The 26,471-nt window shown below is 47.2% G+C and overlaps 2 protein-coding genes across 17 annotated transcripts in view; both read left to right on the top strand.

Annotated features, from left to right (window-relative positions):
• The window catches only part of LOC115546882 (transmembrane protein 237B), a 64,029-nt gene extending 55,226 nt beyond the window's left edge, over positions 1 to 8,803 (top strand). For all 8 annotated transcript variants that reach the window (XM_030360681.1, XM_030360683.1, XM_030360682.1 and 5 more), the window contains 9 exons: positions 1,015 to 1,146; positions 1,716 to 1,812; positions 2,500 to 2,654; positions 4,075 to 4,201; positions 4,695 to 4,886; positions 5,339 to 5,412; positions 5,526 to 5,610; positions 8,068 to 8,189; positions 8,266 to 8,803. In XM_030360681.1, coding sequence (XP_030216541.1) covers positions 1,015 to 1,146; positions 1,716 to 1,812; positions 2,500 to 2,654; positions 4,075 to 4,201; positions 4,695 to 4,886; positions 5,339 to 5,412; positions 5,526 to 5,610; positions 8,068 to 8,189; positions 8,266 to 8,330 — 1,049 coding nt within the window. In that variant the 3' untranslated portion in view covers positions 8,331 to 8,803. The remainder of the gene's footprint in view (positions 1 to 1,014; positions 1,147 to 1,715; positions 1,813 to 2,499; positions 2,655 to 4,074; positions 4,202 to 4,694; positions 4,887 to 5,338; positions 5,413 to 5,525; positions 5,611 to 8,067; positions 8,190 to 8,265) is intronic.
• Positions 8,804 to 9,105: 302 nt separating this feature from the next.
• The window catches only part of LOC115546880 (abl interactor 2), a 30,060-nt gene continuing 12,694 nt past the window's right edge, over positions 9,106 to 26,471 (top strand). For 3 of the 9 annotated variants that reach the window (XM_030360673.1, XM_030360674.1, XM_030360678.1), the window contains exons 1-5: positions 9,111 to 9,294; positions 18,580 to 18,747; positions 19,577 to 19,753; positions 24,277 to 24,377; positions 26,063 to 26,203. In XM_030360673.1, coding sequence (XP_030216533.1) covers positions 9,178 to 9,294; positions 18,580 to 18,747; positions 19,577 to 19,753; positions 24,277 to 24,377; positions 26,063 to 26,203 — 704 coding nt within the window. In that variant the 5' untranslated portion in view covers positions 9,111 to 9,177. Of the gene's footprint in view, positions 9,295 to 18,579; positions 18,748 to 19,576; positions 19,754 to 23,686; positions 23,705 to 24,276; positions 24,378 to 26,062; positions 26,204 to 26,471 lie in introns of all 9 variants that reach the window. The other 6 variants (XM_030360672.1, XM_030360671.1, XM_030360675.1 and 3 more) reach the window with 6 other exon arrangements.

Below are 26,471 nucleotides of genomic sequence, written 5' to 3' on the forward strand. Positions count from 1 at the left end.
AGTCCGACGGCCGGGCTGCAGAGTGGGCCGCCCGACCCCGGTTCTCGGCCGGGCTGCAGAGCACGATCACGGGCTGCAGCCCGGCCGAGAACCGGGGTCGGGCGGCCCGCAAAAGTCCGACGGCCGGGCTGCAGAGCCCGTGATCGGACTTTCGCGATCTTCCGAGAGTCCATGGCCGGGCTTCGAAGACCGCGGCCGGGCTGCAGAGTATAATCAATAAAATAATTAATAGTTAATTACAGAGAAAACACTTACATTTGTGTTTTTCCAATCCTGTTGCATCTTTTCGCCCTCCATCTTGTCTAGGATATTTCTGGATTTTCCGTTTTCTCGCAAGGTATTGTGGGAGCAAGTCAGAACTGAAGCGCTTTGAGGGTGCCCATCGAAAATCTCAATTTTGAGGGGATGTTAGCCCTCCCCCTTACCCCTTAAGCTACATTTAAACAGTATTGGGACATGACTCCACGGCGCGTGAACGCGCAACAGCGAGGGCTAGGGCTGAGATTTTCTATGTAGCAAAGGAATGGGAAAGGGAGTGTCCTCTCCCAGTAGTAGTGGTGGTAGTGTGGTTCTAAGGCAGGGGTTCTCAAAGTTTTGACAGCTGAGGGCCAATTTAGGGACCCAGAATTTGACTGAGGGCCACCAAAGGACAAACAAAAAAATATAGGCGGGAAACGCAATTAGCATCCCAGTGGTGAAAAAAAACATTGCACCGTGGACCTCTGGGAGTGAGGTCTAAATCACGAAACTGAGATTCATCCTTTCAAAGTAATGTACAGTCGGATTAAAACTAACAAATGTAACAGGATTTCATTGAAAGAGAGAGTCGACTTTTCTCTTTATATTTATTTATTTTTGTTTAAATTAATATTGATAATAATAATAAAAAATAAAAATTTCTTTCTTTTTTTTTACTTGCATTGTGGGCTGCCAGGAGTGTTTCTGCGGGCCGCCATTGGCCCGCGGGCCGCACTTTGAGAACACATGTTCTAAGGTGTCTCCCTCTGCCTCCAGACCCCGGGGTGGAGATGGAGCGGGTCCCCAGCCAGGGGGCCTCCCCTCTGGGGGACGCCGTCACCCCCGACCTGGGCAGTGACGGAGGGGCCATGCAGCGCAGGAGGAGGAAGAAGAAGACCCCCACCTTAGGTTAACACTCTGCATGTTATCATGTTAGCTATCACATGACAGGTCATGTCATGACAGGGTTGGGGGTTAGGGTTAGCAGTAAAGACTGTGCTAGGGTTAGGGTTGGGGGTTAGGGTTAGCAGTAAAGACTGTGTGTTAGGGTTAGCAGTAAAGACTGTGTGCTAGGGTTGGGGGTTAGGGTTAGCAGTAAAGACTGTTTGCTAGGGTTAGGGTTGGGGTTAGCAGTAAAGACTGTGTGCTCTCTCAGCATTCACAGATTTGTTTGCACACCTGCGTACAATCACTGCCCTGATTATAAGGCTTTGGTCACTACCACTAGTCACCACCAGGTGCCATTCATCATGCATTAAATGAGTAACTAATTAAAGTTATATGGTTCCGACAATGGCAAACACATGTTGATATCACATGTCATGTTATAACAATAAACATGTTATGCATGACATGTTGAATGTGAATTACAAGGCTGTGTGTCTCTCTGTCTGTCTCTCTGTGTGTCTCTGTGTGTGTCTCTCTGTGTGTCTCTCTGTGTGTCTCTCTGTGTGTCCGTCTGTCTGTCTATCCTCCAGACCTTGCAGAGGACCAGGCTGAGCTGGTGAACGGCGACCGTCTGGACAACCTGACGGACGTGGAGACTGAGACGGTCAAGAAACCAAAGAGGAAGAGGTGAGCCTCACTTCCTTAGTGTCGGCCAATCAGACGCAGCCGGTCCTCCGAAGGGAAGCACAGAGGGAGAATCTGTCATCTGAAAGACATCCTCATTTTAACGTCTCCTGGGTTTTTCTGGTTTCCTCTTCCTCCTCCTCCTCCTCCCTTCCTCCTCCCCTACTCCCTTCCTCCTCCTCCCCCCCTCCTTCTCCTCCTCCCTCCCTCCCTCCCATCCTCCTCCTTCTCCGCTACTCCTCACTCCTCCCTCCTCCTTCTCCTCTTCCTTTCTCCCTCCCTCCTCCACCTTCCCTTCCCCCCTCCTCCTCCCTCCCTCCTCCCTCTCCTCCTCCTCCTCCTCCCTCCTCCTCATCCTCCTCCTCCTCTTCCTCTCTCCTCCTCCTCCTTCCTCTCCTCCTCCTCTTCCTCCCTCTTCTTCCTCCTCCCTCTCCTCTTCTTCCCTCCTCCTCCTCTTCCTCCCTCCTCCCTCCTCCCTCTCCTCCTCCTCTTCCTCTTCCTCCCTCCTCTTCCTCCTCTTCCTCCCTCCTCTTCCTCCTCCCCCTCCCCCTCCTCCTCCTTCTCACCCTCCCTCCTCCTCCTCTTCCCCTTCCTCTTCCTCCTCCTCTCATCCTCCTCCTCCCCCTCCTCTTTCTCCCCTTCCTCTTCCTCCTCCTCCTCTTCCTCCCCCTCCTCCCTCCTCCTCCTCAGGAAGTCCAGGCAGGCAGAGCCCCTCCCCCCTGAGCTGGATGTGGAGGAGGATGACATCATCAGTGACTCCCCCCCCTCCATCCCCCAGCATGCACTGTTCTCGGCGCCGCTGGGCCAGAGCCAGCCGGTGGGGAAGGTCTTCATCGAGAGGCACAGTGAGTCGCTTCTACTGGTCCTGATGGTTCTACTGGTCCTGATGGTTCTGATGGTTCTACTGGTTCTGATGATTCTACTGGTCCTGATGGTCCTGATGGTTCTACTGGTCCTGATGGTTCGACTGGTTCTGATGGTTCTACTGGTCTAATAGGCGGCAGTAGCTCAGGAGGTTGAGCGGGTTGGCTGGTAACCTGAACCTGTTGGCTGTTGGTTCGATCCCCGGCTCCTCCTAGCTGAGTGTCGAGGTGTCCTTGAGCAAGGCACCTAACCCTGACTGTTAGCTCCCGACGAGCTGGCTGTCGCCTTGCATGGTTGACTCCGCCGTCGCTGTGTGAATGTGTGCGTGAATGGTGAATGTGAGGCAATATTGTAAAGCGCTTTGAGTGGCCAATGGTTAGAAAAGCGCTATATAAATGCAGTCCATTTACATTTATTTACATTTACTGGTCCTGATGGTTCTACTGGTTCTGATGGTTCTACTGGTTCTGATCATTCTACTGGTTCTACTGATTCTGATGGTTCTACTGGTTCTGATGGTTCTACTGGTTCTACTGCTCCTGATGGTTTTACTGGTCCTCATGGTTCTACTGGTTCTACTGGTTCTGATGGTTCTACTGGTTCTGATGGTTCTACTGGTTCCACTGGTTGTACTGGTTGTACTGCTTGTACTGGTCCTGATGGTTCTACTGGTTCTACTGGTCCTGATGGTTCTACTGGTTCTGATGGTCCTGATGGTTCTACTGTTTCTGATGGTCCTACTGGTTGTACTGGTCCTGATGGTTCTACTGGTTGTACTGGTCCTGATGGTTCTACTGGTTCTACTGGTTGTGCTGGTCCTCATGGTTCTACTGGTTGTACTGGTCCTACTGGTTCTACTTGTTGTACTGGTCCTGATTGTATTGATGGTTCTACTGGTTCTACTGATTGTAATGGTTCTACTGGTCCTGATGGTATTGATGGTTCTACTGGTTGTAATGGTTTTACTGGTCCTGATGGTATTGATGGTTCTACTGGTTCTGCTGGTTCTACTGGTTCCACTGGTTTTACTGGTTCTGCTGGTTCTGACCTGGTCTATTAGCTACACAAGTCACACATTTATAGAATACACTCATCATCTACTGGTTGTGTAGAACCATGTGTGCTCTATTGTTTGTCTGTGTGTGCATGTGTGTCTATACTTTGTGCGTGCCTTGTGTCTGTGTATGCATGCTCATATTTCAGTATATATGCTTCTATTTATGTCTCTGTCTCTCCCTGTCTGTCTGTCTGTGTGTCTTTCTCTGTCTCTCTCTGTCTCTGTCTCTGTCTCTCTCGCTCCTTCTCTCTCCCTCTCTCTCGCTCTCGCTCTCGCTCTCGCTCTCTCTCTCTCGCTCGCTCTCTCGCTCTCTCGCTCTCTCGCTCTCTCGCTCTCTCTCTCAGAGCGTTTTCAGGCGGCAGACCGCTCCGGTGTTGTGCAGCGGTCCAGCGACCAGACCGATGACCTCATGGACCAGCAGCAGTACTGGACCACCAGGGACGTGGCCCTCAGGGTCCACGGGGGCTTCCGGTAAACACCCCCCCTGTAGTCCATCAGAGGGTGTTTAGGATACCCCGCCATTTTGAGAGGAGAGAGGAGGTGGAGCAGGAGAGGAGGAGAAGGAGGAGGAGGAGGAGGAGGAGGAGGAGGAGGAGCAGGTAGAGTAGAGGAGAGGAGGGGGAGTTGGAGGAAGGTGGAGGAGAAGGAACAGGAGGAGGAGGAGGGAGGGTCTCCTGTCGGTTTTTTTTCTCAGTGTGGTCTGGTCTCTCTCTGGTCCTCAGTGTGGTCTTGTCTCTCTGGTCCTCATGGGGCTCTGGTCTCTCTCTAGTCTCTCTCTGGGCCTCAGGGTGGTCTGGTCTCTCTCTGGTCTCCCTCTGGTCCTCATGGGGCCCTGGTCTCTCTCTGGTCTCCCTCTGGTCCTCAGTGGTCTGGTCTCTCTCTGGTCCTCAAGGGGCTCTGGTCTCTCTGGTCTCTCTCTGGTCCTCAGTGGTCTGGTCTCTCTCTGGTTCCTTTCTGATTTCAGGGTGGTGGGTCTCTTCTCCCATGGGTTCCTGGCGGGCTATGCGGTCTGGAACATGGTGGTGGTCTACGTCCTGGCGGGGAAGCACCTGACGGGGTCCCTAGACCTGCTGGTCCAATACCACGGCCTGGCCTACCCCGCCCAGTCCCTCACCTACCTGCTGCTGGCCCTGAGCACTGTGGCCGCCTTCGACAGGTACCTCCACCACCTTCATCACCTCCATCACCACCACTAACACCAGCTCAGCTTTGTGAAGGGTGTGAGTGGGAGGGGTTTATAGTGAGTGGGAGGGGTTAAGGGTAAGTGGGAGGGGTTTATAGTGAGTGGGAGGGGTTATGAGTGAATGGGAGGGGTTTATAGTGAGTGGGAGGGGCTATGGGTGAGTGGGAGGGGTTTATAGTGAGTGGGAGGGGTTTATGGGTTAGTGTTAGGGGTTATGGGTGAGTGGGAGGGGTTTATAGTGAGTGGGAGGGGTTTAAAGTGAGTGGGAGGGGTTTATTGTGAATGGGAGGGGTTTAGAGTGAACCTGGTTCATGTGTTCATGTTGTGAGAGGGTGAACCTGATTCATGTCTTCATGTTGTGACAGGGTGAACCTGGTTCATGTTGTGAGAGGGTGAACCTGGTTCATGTGTTCATGTTGTGACAGGGTGAACCTGGCGAAGGGCTCCTTGGCGCTGAGAGAGTTCCTGACCCTTGACCCCATGGCGCTGGCCTCGTTCTGTGAGACCAACAACACAACTCCTCTTCTACACACTCAGTAACACACAACACTTTAATAATCGAACCTCTCTCCTTCTGTGTATCTGTCTGTCTGTGTCTCTCTCTCTCTCTAGTGTATTTCTCGGCCCTGGTTCTGTCTCTCAGTCAGCAGATGACCAGTGACCGGATCAACCTCTACCAGTCCAACAGCAGCCTGTGGTGAGTTAAGCCTAACCTGGTTAGATCAACCTTTACCAGGCCAACAGCAGCCTGTGGTGAGTTAACCCTAACCTGGTTAGATCAACCTTCACCAGGCCAACAGCAGCCTGTGGTGAGTTAACCCTAACCTGGTTAGATCAACCTTTACCAGGCCAACAGCAGCCTGTGGTGAGTTAACCCTAACCTGGTTAGATCAACCTCTACCAGTCCAACAGCAGCCTGTGGTGAGTTAACCCTAACCTGGTTAGATCAACCTCTACCAGTCCAACAGCAGCCTGTGATGAGTTAACCCTAACCTGGTTAGATCAACCTCTACCAGTCCAACAGCAGCCTGTGGTGAGTTAACCCTAACCTGGTTATATCAACCTCTACCAGTCCAACAGCAGCCTGTGATGAGTTAACCCTAACCTGGTTAGATCAACCTCTACCAGTCCAACAGCAGCCTGTGGTGACTTACTGGTCTAAACCTCGTTAGATCAACCTTGTTACGTGGACCTCGTTAGGTGGACCTCGTTAGGGAGTGGACTCTAATGAGACTGGTGCAGTTCTCACGTCTGTTGCATTACAATATGTTTAACTATATGAACATTAGGCCTGCAGCGGATTCGAATTGTATCCGAATCCGTTCGGTTCGTTTACCACAGTTCGGAGCATTCTGGAGATCCGCGGATTTCGGTTTCATGAAGGCATTGCCTTATGTAGCGTATTTTGCCTACTGTAGCCTACGTCCGATACAAAAGGGTGTTTAGGACCCAGCAGAATGCATTCTCTCCAGTGCTGCCCGAGCCAATGAGGCAGCTGTAGTAGGTTGTTTTCTGAAGTTCAAGCGCACGATTCCTAGATTTAAAGAAAGTAATTGATACAATTATATTCTAAATATATGGGAGATAAATACAAACGGGTGATAAGCGGGATAACGGCCTTCGAGGTCGACCGGTTCGATGGAAATAATGGACAGGTAGAGGCAACTCTGGCTTCATGCTGCGCTCGTCGCCAGAGTTCTAAGCCTCGTCGGCCGTTATCCCTTACATGTGTCAGTGCACCATGTTTTCAAATGCATTTAGGGGAACATTTATTGCACAAAAAAGCCTTGCAAGTTGTCTGATTGCAGTCAATTAACACATTGCAAATAGCCTGTGGGTCTCATTCATTTTTGTGTTTCTCCCCCAAACCCTCCGTCAAAAAAAAGTCTGCCTTTTTACTACCACGGACATGATCCTAATCCGAACCGTATCCGAAACCGAGGCCCAAAACGGTTATCTGAACCGAACCGTGGACACACTGATCCGTTTCACCCCTAATAAACATAGAGGGTTAGTTATTAAACCAGGTTATTAGAACAATATGTTTAACTATATAAACATAGAGGGTTAGTTATTAAACCAGGTTATTAGAACAATATGTTTAACTATATAAACTAGAGCTGTCAGTTAAACACGTTATTAACGGCGTTAACGCAAACCAATTTTAACGGCGTTAAGAAAAATATCGCGCGATTAACGGAATTATTTTATTTACATTTGCTATGTTCAAATGACATTTGTTCAAAGCAGTCGTTTAATTGCACTATAGGCTATTTTTTTGTATCGTCCTGTTTTGATCAGTATATGCCATGGTTGTTGTCAATAAAAAATCATTTGCACAAGGCAAGCTGATGCACTTCACCATGTTGATAAGAGAATAGAATGAGAAGAATTATGGGACAAAAAAATCAAGGGATATTTAGCACAGAAAAATAATTCGCGAATTAATCGTGATTAATCGTGAGTTAACTATGACATTAATGCGATTAATCACGATTAAATATTTTAATCGCTTGACAGCTCTAATATAAACATAGAGGGTTAGTTATTAAACCAGGTTATTAGAACAATATGTTTAACTATATAAACAAAGAGGGTTAGTTATTAAACCAGGTTATTAGAACAATATGTTTAACTATATAAACATAGAGGGTTAGTTATTAAACCAGGTTATTAGAACAATATGTTTAACTATATAAACATAGAAGGTTAGTTATTAAACCAGGTTATTAGAACAATATGTTTAACTATATAAACATAGAGGGTTAGTTATTAAACCAGGTTATTAGAACAATATGTTTAACTATATAAACATAGAGGGTTAGTTATTAAACCAGGTTATTAGAACAATATGTTTAACTATATAAACATAGAGGGTTAGTTATTAAACCAGGCTATTAGAACAATATGTTTAACTATGTAAACATAGAGGGTTTGTTAATAAACCAGGTTATTAGAACAATATGTTTAACTATATAAACATAGAGGGTTAGTTAATAAACCAGGTTATTAGAACAATATGTTTAACTAAATAAACATAGAGGGTTAGTTATTAAACCAGGTTATTAGAACAATATGTTTAACTATCTAAACATAGAGGGTTAGTTATTGAACCAGGTTAATATTTAACTAGTGTTTCTTTATTGTACTGAAGGACACCAGGGAGGGAGGGCGAGGTGATGCACCCCTGGGTGACGGTGAACCTGGTGGTGGCCGTGCTGGTCGGCCTGGCCTGGATCTTCATCTCCTCACGGCCAGAGACCGACTACACTGAGGGTGAGGAGGAGGAGGAGGGGAGGAGGAGGGGGAAGAGGAGTAGTATGTAATGATCTCTGTAACGTTCTCCTCTCAGGGTACCTGATGTCCATGGAGGTAGAACCGGCCGGACCAGTATACAAGACGGAGATGACAGCATGAACACTCTCCTTGACCTACCTTTAAAGACCTTAAATACCCTTTATAGTCCTTTAAATACCTTAACCTACCTTACCTTTTTGATACCCTTTATAGACCTTTAATTACCTTTTAAATACCCTCTATAGACCTTTAATTACCTTTAAATATCCTCTATAGACCTTTAACTACCTTTGCCTACCTTTTGAAGAACTTTTTCTACCCGTACCTTTTAGATACCCTTTAACTACCTTTATAGACCTTTAACAAAGTTTATAGATGCCAATCTTGTATATTGTTTTGCACATAGTTGATATTTTTTACAGTATTTTGCCACCTTGTGTTTTGCTTTAGTTGATATTTTGCACAGAGTTGATATTTTTACAGTATTTTGCCACCGTGTGTTTTGCTTTGTAGCAGATTATTTTATATTTTTAGCAAGATGAAGATAGAAATGCTTTTCTTTTTTAAATACAAACAGAACAAAAAACCCTCAACACATCGTTTGTCTAATTTGTTTGTTTTTATGTATTTATTATTTATGAATTAATACTGTATGGTATTAAGAGGAGCATTTTGAACACATTCCTTTGTTGCTTATACAGCAAAAACACAAGATATTAAATAAATAGTATTATTCATCTGCGGTTCCTCCATGCATGTTGACGTGGGAGTCTGCGGGAATGCAGAATAGTCGTGACCGCGATGAACGGAGAGTCCGGCAGTACCGCAACCGGCCACCGGGACGGACACACACACACACACGCACACGCACACGCGCATACAGAAACACACACACACGCGCATACAGAAACGCACACACGCGCATACAGAAACACACGCACACATACACACGGCTAAAGATGTGAAGATGGCGGAGCTACAGATGCTTCTGGAAGAGGAGATCCCGGCCGGCCGGAGCGCCTTACTGGACAGCTTCACCAACCTGGAGAGGGTTGCGGAGTACTGCGAGAGCAACTATGTCCAGGTGAGCTGTCGGTGAGCGCTTCGCCTCCCGGGGATTCGGCTCTCCTCTCCGGGGAGCGACCGAGCGCCTCCCGGAAAAGCGACGCTAAGCTAACTAGCCGCTGCGGCCGGAGGAGGAACCACATCCAGACGTCACATTAGTGTCTGATTATCACCCAGATGACGGATAATCATCCGCCAGAGACCCCGCTACGTTAAATGGCCGGTTTAGAGGTTTAGTATTTTATCCACGAACGGGTGTCGTTTTCCCGTCGTTCGCGGCTCTGTTAGCCGCCTAGCTAGCGGAGGCTCCTCGGGTCCTAATGGGAACCAGACCCCCGGCGGGGTGCTTCTCCCTGGGAGCGGGGTACTGCTCCCGGGGAGCTGACGGGAGGCTCCTCGGTGAGGTACTCCCGGTGGTTCGGCGCTCACTACAGAGACCATAGTTTCACCACACAGTAGTACCTGTCTGATACATGAGGTTGTATTGTAGTATCTGATGCATGTCCCTACTGTTGACGGGAGTATCTGATGGATTTCCGTCTGTTGACGGTTGTATCTGATGATGACATGAGGTAGTACTGTGGACAGTAATATCTGATGAGATAGTACTGTGGACTGTAATATCTGATGCACGTTCCCACTGTTGACGGTACTTGATATAGTAGTACTTGATGTTGTATTGTGGACTGTGGTACCTGATACATGTTCATAGTGTGGTAGTATTTGATATGTACATGTTCCTGCTGTTAGTATTTGATAAGTACATGTTCCTGCTGTTAGTATTTGATAAGTACATGTTCCTGCTGTTAGTATTTGATAAGTACATGTTCCTACTGTTAGTATTTGATAAGTACATGTTCCTACTGTGGTAGTATTTGATCTAGTAGAAGTTGATATACTGTGGACGGTAGTATCTGATGTGTACTTGGTATAGATAAATACTTGATGCATGGTTTTTGATAAAGTGCTGACAGCAGCTCATCTGTAGAGACGCCTGCTACACCTCCACACAGAACTACCATCTCCCTCTGAGAGGAAGCAGACCAGCATCAATACATCACATCATGTCCCAGTAGTACTGTTGATGGTCAACAGGTCTAGGTACTGACCAGTGACCACTGACCAGGCACTGGCTACAGTTGGAACACTGTCTATTTTATTAAGGAACGCTATAAGGTCTCTCCTATAAACGTGTGTGTGTGTGTGTGTGTGTGTGTGTGTGTGTGTGTGTGTGTGTGTGTGTGATAAAGCCCCTCATTAAAGTTTAGACGCCTTTTGAATCCAGTCCAACTCCTCTTTAAGTCCACCCACTCGTTCCTTCTCTCTCTCTCTCGTTCTCGTTCTCTCTTCTCTCTCTCCTTCCGTCTCTCGCTCGTTCTCACCCTCCATCTCTCTTCTCTCTCTCCTTCCGCCTCTCCCTCTCTGATTCTCTCGTTCTCTCATTAGAATACCTTACAATGGCTGCTGCTCTCTCTCTAGTCGGCCTGTGGTGTGTGTGTCGGTGTGGTTGGGGCGGGGCGGTGTGGTCGGACAGGTTGAGTCCACCGCAGGGGTTCTGACGCTGAGAGGAAGGTGAGGCCGGGTGGCAGAGCCTACTCACCCAGCAGGATCTACCGGTCGGCTCCTCGTACCAGCAGACTGGTGGAGGGGTGGGCCGGATGTGTTGATGTAGATGTGTACGCACAGGTCACACACATTTACAATATGGAAGACACACACACACACACACACACACACACACACACACACACACACACACACACACACACCCTACCTGGTGTTCACCCAACATTTTTGGAATTCAATTGAAAGGTGTGTCGTAATGCTAAATATTCATTTTAGACCATGAACACGGTTTATCACCTCATAATGTTTACTGTATCAGCCAAGACTTCTACGTCTCAGATGTAATGTGTTGGATATGAGACATGTTAAACATTGAGTCCACCTCCACCTAAAGGACAGTTCCTCTGATGGTGTAATGTTGGATATTAGACACGTTAAACATTGAGTCTACCCTCCGTCTAAAGGACATTTCCCCCAACGGTGTAGCTGTGATGGTGTAGATGTGACAGTGTGGTGCCTCCTTCATCACATGTCTCGTGTTGAGGTTATTAATAGTGGAGATGTGACTGAGTGTCGCAGACTGTCATGTGCTCTCATCCGGAGTCATCCCTATGCATCCCCCCGCTCCTGAAGCAGCAGCATCACATGACCTCCTCCTCCTCCTCTCTGTGAGAGGTAATGTAGCCATCTGGCTCTTCCTCTAGCTGATGAGTTGTGTGTGTTGAACATGGTGTACTCTACCTTGAGGCCCCCCACTGTGTGTGTGGCCCCTCCGTCTGCGCACATGCCCCCTAGGCCCACTAGTGGCCCCTGGCCCCCCCACACACCTCTAGTGGCCCCTGGGCCCCCCTGAGAGAGAGAGTGAGAGACGCACGCACGCTCCGGGTGAAGGGTCCTCCATCAATAGACTCTGGTGCTGCCGAATGTAGAATGAACCGATCACTTTGGTGTGACACATGGAGAGACGCAGTCTCCCACCCTCCCAGCCCTTCCTCTGCAGGTTGATTGGCTGTCGCTCTCGGTGTCTCCGTCAGTTTATTGATTGTCCGATGGCCCACTTCATCCTCTGTCCTGTGCTCATTGCTCTTCCATTTCCGCACACAACCAAAAAGTGTCTGCCAGCCAAAGAAACCTTCACTGACTCCTCTCTTAATAAACCTAAACGCTAAACCTTCACTGACTCCTCTCCTAATAAACCTAAACGCTAAACCTTCACTGACTCCTCTCCTAATAAACCTAAACGCTGAAACCTTCACTGACTCCTCTCCTAATACACCTAAACGCTGAAACCTTCACTGACTCCTCTCCTAATAAACCTAAACGCTGTAACCTTCACTGACTCCTCTCCTAAGAAACCTAAACGCTAAACCTTCACTGACTCCTCTCCTACTAAACCTAAACGCTAAACCTTCACTGACTCCTCTCTTAATAAACCTAAAGGCTGTAACCTTCACTGACTCCTCTCCTAATAAACCTAAACGCTAAACCTTCACTGACTCCTCTCTTAATAATCCTAAACGCTGAAACCTTCACTGACTCCTCTCCTAATAAACCTAAACGCTAAACCTTCACTGACTCCTCTCCTAATAAACCTAAACGCTGAAACCTTCACTGACTCCTCTCCTAATACACCTAAACGCTGAAACCTTCACTGACTCCTCTCCTAATAAACCTAAACGCTGAAACCTTCACTGACTCCTCTCCTAATAAACCTAAAGGCTGTAACCTTCACTGACTCCTCTCCTAATAAACCTAGACGCTAAACCTTCACTGACTCCTCTCCTAATAAACCTAAACGCTAAACCTTCACTGACTCCTCTCCTAATAAACCTAAACCCTAAACCTTCACTGACTCCTCTCTTTATAAACCTAGACGCTAAACCTTCACTGACTCCTCTCTTAATAAACCTAAACGCTAAACCTTCACTGACTCCTCTTCTAATAAACCTAAAGGCTGTAACCTTCACTGACTCCTCTCCTAATAAACCTAAACGCTGAAACCTTCACTGACTCCTCCCTTAATAAACCTGAAGGCTGAAACCTTCACTGACTCCTCTCTTAATAAACCTGAAGGCTGAAACCTTCACTGACTCCTCTCTTAATAAACCTGAAGGCTGAAACCTTCACTGACTCCTAGGGCTGTCACGGTTGAGGAATTTTCACCGCGGTGAAAACAGGGGGCGCAATATCGCGGTATGCGATATTATTGCACAATTTTTTAAAATGCCGTTTAAGCGAGATAATGCACATTTAAATTCAAAACACACCCGTAACCGGAGTTTTGTCAGCGAACTTTTCGGACACAACGGAGCTGAAGGTTTGTGTGGAACCAGTTGCCATGGAGAATGGTTTGATAGTTATGACGAAGAGGGAACGCTCCGTTCACTTGCATGGACAGAGTCTCTGGATGCTAAGCAACCTCAACGTCTTGGCGGACTATTTCTCTGCTGATACGAATGCTGGAAACACACCAGACACACCATGTGAAGTTATTTAACCCGATTATTGTTATTTATATCAGAGATTATTTAATCTAACCCGATCTAAGATCTATCACCCAAACACGGCGGTGTTTGGGTTTCCTACCTCGGACTCCAGCGCAGCCACGGCCGACAACTATCTTTATTCTGGGTGGAAATAGTAACATAGTTACGCCATTAAATGCGTTTATGGAAACATTTTTAGCGAGAAACGTGCATTTTACTTTCATAATGTTCGCTCTGTGAATGTGAAGGATGTTTGGTATGATAGTTATGACGAAGAGGGAACGCTCCGTTCACTTGCATGGACAGAGTCTCTGGTTACTAAGCAACCTCAACGTCTTGGCGGACAATTTCTCTGCTGATCAACACTACGAATGCTGGAAACACACCAAACACACCATGTGAAGTTATTTAACCCGATTATTGTTACTTATATCAGAGATTTTATATCAGAGATTATTTAATCTAACCCGATCTAAACTCTATCACCCAAACACGGCGGTGTTTGGGTTTCCTACCTCGGACTCCAGCGCAGCCACGGCCGACAACTATCTTTATTCTGGGTGGAAATAGTAACATAGTTACGCCATTAAATGCGTTTATGGAAACATTTTTAGCGAGAAATGTGCATTTTACTTTCATAATGTTCGCTCGGTGAATGTGAAGGATGTTTGGTTTGATAGTTATGACGAAGAGGGAACGCTCCGTTCACTTTCATGGACATGGACTCATCTAGCTGCGTTGGCGCGTTGACGCATTGGAAGCGTTGAACCACCACACAATGATCAAGCGTCAGGTTAGGCGCGTTACTCGCGTTATCCAACGCGAGTTCACCATTACTAAATTAATGAACGTTAATGAATGGTTATCGTGGCAACGCACGTTTCATTCTAGAATTCCACGGTCAGTTTCATGAACGCGCAACCCGCACCAGGTCATATGCGGTGATCGCGATGGCCCATTATCTACCGCAGTGTGCTCTAAATATCGCGATATTTCATTTTTGCGATTATTGCGACAGCCCTACTGACTCCTGTCCTAATAAACCTAAAGGCTGTAACCTTCACTGACTCCTCTCCTACTAAACCTAAGCGCTATAACCTCTCGCTCCAGAGCCTTCCTCTCGTATTTGCACAATCTATTTATGCCTTACTTCCAGTTCCTGCAAGTCTCTTTGGACTAAGGCCGCCTTCAAAACGCTCAGTTTCCGGAAGTTTCGGAGGTTCGGACCTTAAGCTCGGAGGGAAGTACTTAGCACTAGGGCCCGACCGATATTGATTTTTGAGTGCCGATGCCGATGCCGATTATTTTCAGAGAAAAATTACGATTACGATTTTAATCGGCCGATTTAAAAAAGAAAGAAAAAAAAAGCATATAAAACGTAGTTTTTGATACCTTAAATATACTTTAAACACTTTTGACGAATATGTGAATTGAATGCAGAACCTTTGAGTACATTTACAGTCAAAAATTTGTGTAATTTAAAATGTAAAATAAATAACTAACTCCCAATGTGCTGCGCTCGTGAGCAGTGACTAACACGTGCGTGCTGAGCAGTATGGTCTCACCGTTAGAGTCTACAGTATAACAAATTAACATGGCCTGGGACCTAAAGAAAAACAGGCACAACATGCTCATGCAACGTGTCTTGTGTACATTGGTGAGGTGAGCGCGCAGCTGCCTGAGCGAGCGTGCTTTTATGTTGTACGGTAAAATTCAATCTCCTCTTTTTTACTCCAGCTAAAGTTTTTAGTTAGCTAGGCGAGTAGGAGCATAATCTGCAGGATACTAAGCGCAATAACATTTCCATTTTTTTTTAAATTTTTTTAAATCGGTTGTAATCGGCGTCTTTTTGGCAGATGTCGATTATTTTCAAAAAGGCTATAATCGGCCGATTAAATCGGCAGGCCGATGAATCGGTCGGGCCCTACTTAGCACACTCTGTTGGGTCTGAGTTTTCGCTCAGTTTCGTGCGGAAGTAAAGCAACCCGAGTCCTCCCAGATCACGTCACAAAAATGGCTGCTCATTTCATTGATGGACTAAAGTGAACTTGCAGCAAGCACTAAGAGACGAACTTAACACTAGAGCTGTCAGTTAAACGCGTTATTAACGGCGTTAACGCAAACCAAATTTAACGGCGTTAAATTTTTTATCGCGCGATTAACGCAATTATTTTATTAAAAAAAATATTGATATTTTTTTTTTTTTTTTTCTTTGACTCAAAACAAAGAAGCAGTAGCCTGACTGCTATGTTCAAATGACATTTGTTCAAAGCAGTCGTTTAATTGCACTATAGGCTCTTTTTTTGTATCGTCCTGTTTTGATCAGTGTATATGCCAATGTTGTTATCAATAAAAAATCATTTGCACAAGGCAAGCCGATGCACTTCACCATGTTGATAAGAGAATTAAAATGAGAAGAATTATGGGACAAAAAAATCAAGGGATATTTAGCATAGAAAAATAATTTGCGATTAATCGCGATTAATTAGAGTTAACTATGACATTAATGCGATTAATCACGATTAAATATTTTAATCGCTTGACAGCTCTACTTAACACCCATTCTAACATTTAAAAAGAAAAAAAAAATTTATATACATTTTGCAGGCCCTCCAGGATTTCGCGATTTTATGATTTGCAACTTCAACGCAATATCAACCAAACACTGCGAATTGAGTGTGGTGTCGCAATTTTAACCAACCACTGCAACCATCCAACCATCCAACAACCTTCCGCCTTACTACCGTGTTTACTACTTCAAGCGATTCAAGCATTCATGCAGCATGTGAGCGTCCAACGTTTCAGCCTTGCCGAGCAAAATAACTGGGAAAAGGGGTCGGCTTAGCTCAGGAGGTAAAGCAGTTGTCTTGTAACCGATAGGTTGCTAGTTCAATCCCAGCTCCTCCTAGCTGAGTGTTGATGTGTCCCTGAGCAAGACACTTGACCCTAACTGCTCCTGACGAGCTGGCTGTCGCCTTGCATGGTTGACTGCCGTCGGTGTGTCAATGTGTGTACTAAACGATGTAAGTCGCTTTGGATAAAAGTGTCTGCTAAATGCCCTAAGGCCTAAAAAAAAAATTGTTTGGTTCTGGTTTCCGACTGACCCTGTCAATTTATGTGCGACCCAAATTATTTTATGAGCTTTAAAAAAAAAAAAAATGATGATGCAAACTGTAATTACGTTTTGGTACAGCACCTCTTCATTCTGTACAAGGATGAGCGAATTTTCTCGTTGTTAAATGAAAACCTACATATCATTCGCTGCCGCTGGAAAAAATAAAATAAAAAAATATAATAAATTCCCTACCTACCCATGACCTCAACTGACAACCAACAGGAACCAAGTTTTTATTTTTTTAGGCCTAATTGTAAATTGTAAAAGCAGTATCCTGGTATTCTACATGAAAGTGGGGGAAAATTATTTTGCACTGCATGCAATGTTGTGGTGGAACGTAAGCGGAAATCTTCGATTGATAATAGGGATGGGCGTGAGGAATCGATTACTCGAGTACTACTCGTTACAAATGAACTCGGTTGGTGGACAGGCAAACTCGAGTTTGCATATACACACACAAACAAAGTTTTCTGAAGCAAATGTATCAATTTTCTGTCGGCGCCACTAACGCATGACGTGGGCACAAAGAAAATTAAATGCATCCATTTCCATGGCGCGTTCCGTGCCGTGTGCAGGCACGCCAGAATTCAAAAAGTTAAGAGATGGCGGTTAAAGCAAATCGCAGCGAAGAATTTAAATACTTTAAAGAAATAGGAGATCATAAGGTGAAATGTAAAATATGCCAAGCGAAATCGAGCTACCAGAAAGTACTATGCGGCAACATATGCTCCTGAAACACAACGGTGAGTTCGGGAAAGCAGACCCGCAGCAACGGTGAAAGTGAAAGTGTGTCGGCTATTTTCACCGCCGCAAGACGCAGCTGTAATCCCGGGCGTGTAGAGAAGATCACAACTCTGAGTATTTCGATAGTCCATTTGCTGCCGTTTTATTTGCAGCTTTAAGCATTTATTTGCAATGGTTAGGCTACTTGTTTCGTTTTTTTTAAACTGTTACAGGCCTTGGTTCGACGTGATTTAAATTGTGAGACGCTGCGCATATTTATTTTTATTTTTGTGTTTTGAACGTTTGCAAAAATAAATAATGAATACTCTGATAACTCTGACTGTTTTGATGGAGAATAAGCATTACATGTTTGGTTGGTAATATTGCCGTTTATCATCGGGCCTGCCGCCTATTCCTGCTGCAGATGCGTTGCATTCTAAAAATAGATTTGATTTAACGAGTACTCGATTGATCCTCGAGGAATTCCTTCGATCACTCGAGTTTGGAATTTACTACTCGTGCCCATCCCTAATTGATAAGCATTTTGCCACCGCGAAACATAACTACAGAACTGCAGGCAGGAAGTCAGACGACGGGGCAGATCATTATAACACAGGCTGTTGCATCCAAGTCAATTACCAGCTCGGAAAGAATGAAGAATCTATTATTCATTGGACCATTTCTCTGTGTTTTTGTTCTTTAAGTTAATGTTTTTTTCAGTAAGAACTTAATATTTAACGTCAGAAAAATCGCAACTTTCATTTCCTCTCGCACTTTAATCACAACAAAAACATTAAAAACCCAGCAACTTTCATCGCAACTTTTTGGAAAAGCTCACGCAACATCAGGCATTTTAGACCGCGAAATCCTGGAGGGACTGAGTAGAGGTTACGAATGACGTAGCGTTAAGAAGGCTTTAAGAAGGTTTCGGGAAACCGGGCCCAGACCGCATCTCTCCGTTGGTGTCGTCCATCTTTGTAGGCTGACGTTCTCTCTCCGTTGCTGTCGTCCATCTTCGTAGTCTTGACGTCATCTCTCCGTTGCTCTGTCGTCCATCTTTGTAGTCCTGACCTCTCTCCGTTGCTCTGTCGTCCATCTTTGTAGTCCTGACCTCTCTCCGTTGCTCTGTCGTCCATCTTTGTAGTCCTGACCTCCTCTCTCCGTTACTGTCGTCCATCTTTGTAGTCCTGACCTCCTCTCTCCGTTACTGTCATCCATCTTTGTAGTCCTGACCTCCTCTCCGTTGCTGTCGTCCATCTTTGTAGTCCTGAGCTCCTCTCTCCGTTGCTGTCGTCCATCTTTGTAGTCCTGAGCTCCTCTCTCCGTTGCTGTCGTCCATCTTTGTAGTCCTGAGCTCCTTTCTCCGTTGCTGTTGTCCATCTTTGTAGTCCTGACCTCCTCTCTCTCCCTGCAGTCCCCAGATAAGCACAGGGCGCTGGAGGAGACTAAGAACTACGCTACCCAAAGCCTGGCCTCCGTGGCCTACCTGATCAACACGCTGGCCAACAACGTGCTGCAGATGTTGGACATCCAGGCCTCCCAACTCCGCCGCATGGAGAGCTCAATCAACCACATCTCCCAGGTAGAGAGAGAGCCAGGCAGACAGACAGGCAGGTAGACAGCTCCATCAACCACATCATACAGGTTAGAGACAGACAGACAGGCAGAAAGACAGACAGACAGGTAGAGAGCTCCATCAACCACATCATACAGGTTAGAGAGACAGGCAGGTAGACAGCTCCATCAACCACATCATATAGGAGAGAGACAGACAGGCAGACAGACAGGCAGGTAGAGAGCTCCATCAACCACATCATACAGGTTAGAGAGACAGGCAGGCAGACAGACAGGCAGGTAGAGAGCTCCATCAACCACATCATACAGGTAGAGAGACAGACTGACAGACAGGCAGGTAGAGAGCTCCATCAACCACATCATACAGGTTAGAGAGACAGGCAGGCAGACAGACAGGCAGGTAGAGAGCTCCATCAACCACATCATACAGGTAGACAGCCAGGCAGACAGACAGACAGGCAGGTAGAGAGCTCCATCAACCACATCATACAGGTTAGAGACACAGACAGGCAGGTAGACAGCCCCATCAACCACATCATACAGGTGAGAGACAGACAGGCAGACAGACAGGCAGGTAGAGAGCTCCATCAACCACATCATACAGGTGAGAGACAGACAGACAGTCAGGCAGGCAGGTAGAGAGCTCCATCAACCACATCTCACAGGTTAGAGACAGACAGACAGGCAGACAGACAGGCAGGTAGAGAGCTCCATCAACCACATCTCACAGGTTAGACAGACAGACAGACAGACACTGGTGTGTGTGTTTAGACTCGGTTCGTCAGTATGTGATCGATTGGTCTCTCTGACCCACGACCCTTGACCCCTCCCCCTAGACGGTGGACATCCACAAGGAGAAGGTCGCCCGGCGGGAGATCGGCATCCTGACGACCAATAAGAACACGGCGCGGACGCACAAGATCATCGCCCCCGCCAACCCGGAGAGGCCGGTGCGCTACATCCGCAAGCCCATCGACTACAACACCCTGGACGACATGGGTCACGGCGTCAAGGTAGGGGGACAGGGCTTCCGCGGGGTCGCTAAAGGTATTAAAAGGTGGTAAATGAAATTAGCCCAAATGAAGGCCAATAAAAAGTATCTCGTCATCTGACGAGGTATTACATTTCCAACTAGGCCTATGAGTTTTTAAATTTCTGTAATTTACATGTAGGCCTATCTCCTAAAATTACTAAAACTTGCGTGGATTTATTTTTATGTTGCGAGTAGGCCCTGAGCGATATCAATGATGTCGCGTGGTGCGTGCGCTGAAACAAACTGGACATACCCGGCTGGCTTGTTGCCAAAGCTCTTCGCGAGTTCAAAGTCATTTGAAAGACAATAATGTGGGAAATGCAAATTTTCGGACCTCTGGCTCAAGGGATCGATATTCAAAGACTTGTACAGTATAAACGTTTGAAGTACCACGGTGTGAATTTGCGCTACGGTATGGATTTTGACGTTACCGTGAGACCGGTGTGACCGGTAGACACAAGCATGGACACTTCTGATCCGATTAGAAGTGGAAGAACGGCTCAATCGGAATAAAAAATGATCATATATACGCCTCAATCGGAATAGGATTCTCTGATCGGAATAGAATTCTATGCGGAATAGAAGAGGGGTTAGCTATAATCGACGTCCGATTGGTTTGGGGTGGGTAAGGCTACTTAACTTGGAGAGATGGCATCAGCAGCTGCAGCAGTTCGCAATTGGTCCGTCTGTACTTTTATGCACACCGAACTTGACCGCTGTCAAGAAATCTTAATTTTTTGCCTGATTCACGCCTTCCTTCACCCACTCCATAAGTAGTCCGGTAACTTATCAACCCCAGCGTGTCTGGTTGCTAAGCGACGTCAACTTCTTTGGCAGACTATTTCTCTGCTGATCAACACTACGAATGGTAATTGTAAAAAGACACGCCGTGTGAAGATATTGTTTCGTTTTGGCAAGGAGCCATGTAATAATTATAGAACGTCGCCGGTCATTATCGAAAATAAAACACTCCGGGCGAAGCAAGACGCCTCCACTTCGCGTCGTTGTCCTGTTCGCCCTGTCGGGGCTTATTTTCCCGATAATGACCGGCGTTCTGTACTACAACATTATCCCTTACATATATCATATAAGTCAAGACCAACATAACGATTGTGCGCGAGAGACATATGAACGAACGCTTACCACTTTTGTAAATGCAATATATCCAGTACATTCGGATTGCATGACAGGAATAGTGAAAGCTTGTGACAGATGTCACTACCTGTAACATTGGGCCATTGGCATGTCTGCTCATTTGGCCTTTAGTGGAGAAAAGTGCCTTAATAAAGTAAATATTGTGGGTAAGCCACTACCAAAGAGGCCAAGACAGGCAGAATATCTTGTCAACTATGTGCCCTACACCAATCTCTGCATCACACTTCCGTATACAAGCTCAACTTTGATTTTTGCAGTTTGAAGTCATGCTGGTATATTGTAATATTGTGAAGGTATTAAATAAAGTAGTAAATACCACTTAAGAATTTCTGTATAAACCCTGGAGGACAAGGACCAGCTGGAGAAGGAGTGAGGTTCAGAGAAGGAGTGAGGTTCAGAGAAGAAGTGAGGTTCAGAGGAGGAGAAGGAGTGAGGTTCAGAGAAGGAGTGAGGTTCAGAGGAGGAGAAGGAGTGAGGTTCAGAGGAGGAGGAGTGAGGTTCAAAGGAGGAGAAGGAGTGAGGTTCAGAGGAGGAGGAGTAAGGTTCAGAGGAGGAGAATGAGTGAGGTTCAGAGGAGGAGGAGGAACGAGGTTCAGAGGAGGAGGAGTGAGGTTCAGAGGAGGAGGAGTGAGGTTCAGAGAAGGAGGTGTGAGGTCTAAGTGGCAAACCCTTTGCTCGCCCTTATTCCATCTTCAGGTTAGAGGCAAAGGTTGTCTGTGAAAATGTCCTTGAAAGCCCGCAAAGAGGGTTTAACGTGACGTTGTCTTATTTATTAAACAATAATCCCGTTGACTTTCCAGGAAAATAAAACGAAATAAACATAAACAATGTCGCTATTCAATGTGAAGAATAAGGTGAAGAATAATGTAAATAATACGAATAATGTGGTCAAGAAATAGTTTGATCTCTTGCCTTCCAACCTCAACAAAGATGTTCCCTGCCGTATCTGAGGGCCTCCTATAGGCTGCAGCTAGAGGAGCGCGACACACCTATTTCACCGCACACCGCCACAACATGCACACTTGTGTCACCTCTGCAGTCAGAGGCACCAGAGAAGGACTGGGAGGATCAAAGGATCTAGCAGAGCCAGCCGCTGCAAGCATTCATATTTAACTGCTGCTCAGAAAGAGAGTTAATAATGAATGTTTAATAACGGGCTGAGCAACGTGTCAAATCAAACACCCGATAAACGCATCAACTCAAGGGGCCGTTGCTCGAGAGAAGAATAACTGAATATTCATTTAGTCGGCAGGATTGACGCAATTCTGCTTCTTCTCAATCTCAAAGAAACATAGCATTCCTATTTGAAGTACTAAAGCAGGTCATTACAGCTCTGAGTTTGATTCACTCAGGCGAGCTCAGTGTCACTCATTAACACTCTATTCAGTCTGCGTTAAACATCACATTATATAGAAAAGGGAAGAGCTCTGTCTTGATTGGGGAAAGCAGCAGGGGAAAGACTACATTACCCATGAGCCTCCACCGTCCCACAATCACTCAGAATGGTAAACTTAAATGTCGGGAAACCCGACGTTGAAGATGTGATTCATGTATTTACTTTTATGCAATCGACTCTGGCCTAGTCAGTCAAAGCAGCAGGTGAAAGAATACATTACCCATGTGCTTCCACTGTCCCACTCATAAGTCATGCTGTAATCCATTGGGATGGTACACCTGTACGTGCAAGTTGTAAGTAGCAAATCTCCAAGCTTTCTTGCGGCAATTCACTGAGGCACGCCCCCTTTTGGTCCTAGTATCCCGTCGCTTTGAAAGTAGAGGGAGTTCAGTGATGCCGAACGTTAGCCTGGTCCTACCAGACTCTCGTACTTCATTTCATTTGTACAGAGAGTCTGGACCTACTCGATTGATAAACGTTAACTCACTTGAAGGTGGGTGTCTGTTGAAGTTTAAAACTATTAGATCTACCCAGTGCCACTCTGGATCTGCCATAACCAATCGCTAACGTTTGGCCGGGAATCACGTTGCGTCTGTAAACAAACCAAACACCGTGCGTGAAGATGTCCGTCACCGAGAGCTGACTTTAAATTCATTGATCTCAGCCACTCCCTCTGGTCGCTGATCGGATGCAGAAAATGTAGACGGAGAAAACCCACTAACATACCGAAAACCCAGACCTAGTACTGAAGGGAAATTCAAATTGAACGTACTACTCGTCAACACTACTACTGCTACTGCTTTTACACACTTGATTACATTGCTACTTTATGCCTGTCACCAATTTATGCATTGCACGGTCTTGCCCTGCGTGCAATACAATGTAAAGTTGTGTTGTTTGTTTTCGAGCTGGTTTGCTAAAAAGGCGAATGTAGCTAACAATAACAAATGTACTACGACCAAAAGGGGACGTGCCTCCGCAAATTCTGCAAGAAAGCTGGGAGATTTGCAACTTACGACTTGCACGTAACAACGTAGCATCCAAATGGATTACAGCATAACAGTACAGAATAATGTCAAACTAACCCGGTGATGTTGATGTCTCCACCTCTGTCGTTAACTCTCTTCGTCTGATAATCATGAACTTATCTTATACAGTGATGTTGATGTCTGCACCTCTGTTTAACTCTCTCTTCGTCTGATAATCATGAACTTATCTTATGCAGTGATGTTGATGTCTGCACCTCTGTTTAACTCTCTCTTCGTCTGATAATCATGACCTTATGGTGTCTCTGCCTCCTATCAGCTACTAACTCTCTGTTTCCTCTATATTCTCTCTCTGCTCTCTTATCTAACCTCTCAGTGGTTGTTGAGGTTTAAGGTAAGTGTCTGAGAGGCATGGGGGGGGGGAGACGTTTGTTTTGAGTCGTTCATCTTCATCTTGTAGATTATAGATATTTTTATATTTGAAAAGCCTTAAAGGGCCCCTAGTCTTAAACAGACGGGCTTGACACTGGATAAAGGGGGCGTTTCTCTTTATTTAAATTCATACTTGTCAACCAATCGTGTTACTGGTGGCGTGATCTAGAAGCATGTGATAAGCTGTGGTTGGCTGATTGGTAAATATTGGGGCCCCTGTGTTATATTGGGGCCCCTGTATTACACTGAGGTCTATTGGGGCCCCTGTGTTACACTGAGTTACATTGGGGCCCCTGTGTTACACTGTGTTATATTGGGGCCCCTGTGTTACACTGTGTTATATTGGGGCCCCTGTGGTACACTGTGTTATATTGGGGCCCCTGTGTTATATTGGGGCCCCTATGTTACATTGGGGTCCCTGTATTATATTGGGGCCCCTGTGTTATATTGGGGCCCCTGTGTTATATTGGGGTCCCTGTGTTACATTGGGGCCCCTGTGTCAGCCCAGACCACTAACCCCTCCTCTTCCTGCAGGCCAGTGCCCAGAGCGTGAAGGCGGGGGGCCCGCTGCCCCGCACCAACCCCCCCACACAGAAGCCCCCCAGCCCCCCCACCGCCCGCAAGGGCACCCTGGGGTACGTACCCGTCCCCTGACCTCCGGTCCAAGGGCCCCACCGCTGCTCGGGGTCAGCAGTGTGTGTGTGTGTGTGTGTGTGTGTGTGTGTGTGTGTGTGTGTGTGTGTGTGTGTGTGTGTGTGTGTGTGTGTGTGTGTGTGTGTGTGTGTGTGTGTGTGTGTGTGTGTGTGTGTGTGTTCGTTCATTGATCTGGTTGAAGGTTTAATTTACTTCCTGGTGGTGGCTGTCCCTTTCACCCTCCACCTGGGTCCTGGTTGTCACGGCAACCGCCTCTCCCCATTCAAGCCCCCCCCCCCCCCTAAAACACATGTTAGCGCTGCTTAGGGTTCTCTAGAAGCTAGCCTGATGCTCTCTAGATGTAGAGGACAGTGTGGCCAGGGGCCCAATGCGCCCTACCCTCAGTAGATCAGAGGCCACAGGAAGTGGTTCTGGAGCAGAAAGTGGTTCTGGAGCAGGAAGTGGTTCTGGAGGAATAGCGCAGGAAGTGGTACAGGAGGAATAGAGCAGGAAGTGGTACAGGAGGAATAGAGCAGGAAGTGGTTCTGGAGCCGGAAGTGGTTCTGGAGGAATAGAGCAGGAGGTGGTTCTGGAGGAATAGAGCAGGAAGTGGTCCTGGAGCAGGAGGTGGTTCTGGAGGAATAGTGCAGGAAGTGGTTCTGGAGGAATAGAGCAGGAAGTGGTTCTGGAGCAGGAGGTGGTTCTGGAGGAATAGAGCAGGAAGTGGTTCTGGAGCAGGAAGTGGTTCTGGAGGAATAGAGCAGGAAGTGGTTCTGGAGGAATAGAGCAGGAAGTAGTTCTGGAGCAGGAAGTGGTTCTTGAGGAATAGAGCAGGAAGTGGTTCTGGAGCAGGAAGTGGTTCTTGAGGAATAGAGCCAGCCCTCCCAGTACTACCACTCTCAGTAGCAGCCCTCCTCTCATTGGTCGGTATAATGACCCCCCCCCCCCCCCCCCCCAACATCATGGAGCAGGGAGAGTGTTTGTGTCTCCGTAGCGTCGCTGAGGTCCACCCCCCAGCTGTGTGTTGCCCTGACGACGCTCCTGTCACCCCCCCCATCCCTAATCAATGGCCCTGCTACCCCCCCTGCGTTCCACCAGTCACAACTCCCAGTTTTTTAAGTTTGCACCTGTTTGTTTCTTTGCTCTCCCCCTCCTCCCTCCCCCTCCCCCTCTCCCTCTCTCTTCCCCCCTCCTATCCCCACCACCTCCACCTCTCCTCCCATCTCCTCCTCTCCTTCTCTCCTCCTCGGTACTCCTCCGTATAACTCTCCTCAATCTCTCTTTCCTCCTTCCTCCTCCCTCCCCCCCCCCCCTCTCTCTCTCTCTCTCTCTCTCTCTCTCTCTCTCTCTCTCTCTCTCTCTCTCTCTCTCTCTCTCTCTCTCTCCTCCCCCCCTCCCTCCCTCCCTCCCTACTCCTTCTCTCCTGTCCTCTCCTCCCCCCCTCCCTACTCCCTCTCCTCCTCTCTCTCTTCCTCCTCCCTCTCTTCTCTCCTCCCCTCTCCCCCCTCCCTCTCCTCTCTCCCTCTCCTCCTCTCTCCCCCCCTCCCTCTCCTCTCCTCTCTCTCTATTCCTCCTCTCCTCTCCTCCACCACCCCCTCCCCTCCTCTCCTCCCCTCTCTCTCCTCCCCCACCCCCCCTCCTCCCCTCTCTCTCCTCCCCTCGCTCTCCTCCCCCCCCTCCCCCGCAGGCGCCAATCCCCCTACCGGACCCTCGAGCCGGTCCGCCCCCCCGTTGTCCCTAACGACTACGTCTCGAGTCCGACCCGCACCGGGCCGCCCCCCCTGCAGAGCCCCGCCCGATCCGTTTCTCAAAGGACCCGCACCTACAGGTGAACCCCCCCCCCCCCCCCAAACCCATCCCATCCCTCCCACCCCCGACCCAATCCCTCCCAACTCCTCAAAACCCTTCTCAACTTTTCCAAACTTTTCCAACCTCTCCCGAAGTCTTCCGCCCGCTCCCGAACCTCTTTCACACTCCCACTCCCTCTTCCGAACCCCATCCCAACTCTCCCGTACTTTTCCGAACTTTCCCAAACCCCTTCCGAACTCTCAAAAACCCCTTCTGAATCCTCCCAAACCCCTTCTGAACCCTCCTAA

This window comes from Gadus morhua, chromosome 7 (genome assembly GCF_902167405.1).
Source record: "Gadus morhua chromosome 7, gadMor3.0, whole genome shotgun sequence".
Classification (NCBI taxonomy): domain Eukaryota; kingdom Metazoa; phylum Chordata; class Actinopteri; order Gadiformes; family Gadidae; genus Gadus; species Gadus morhua.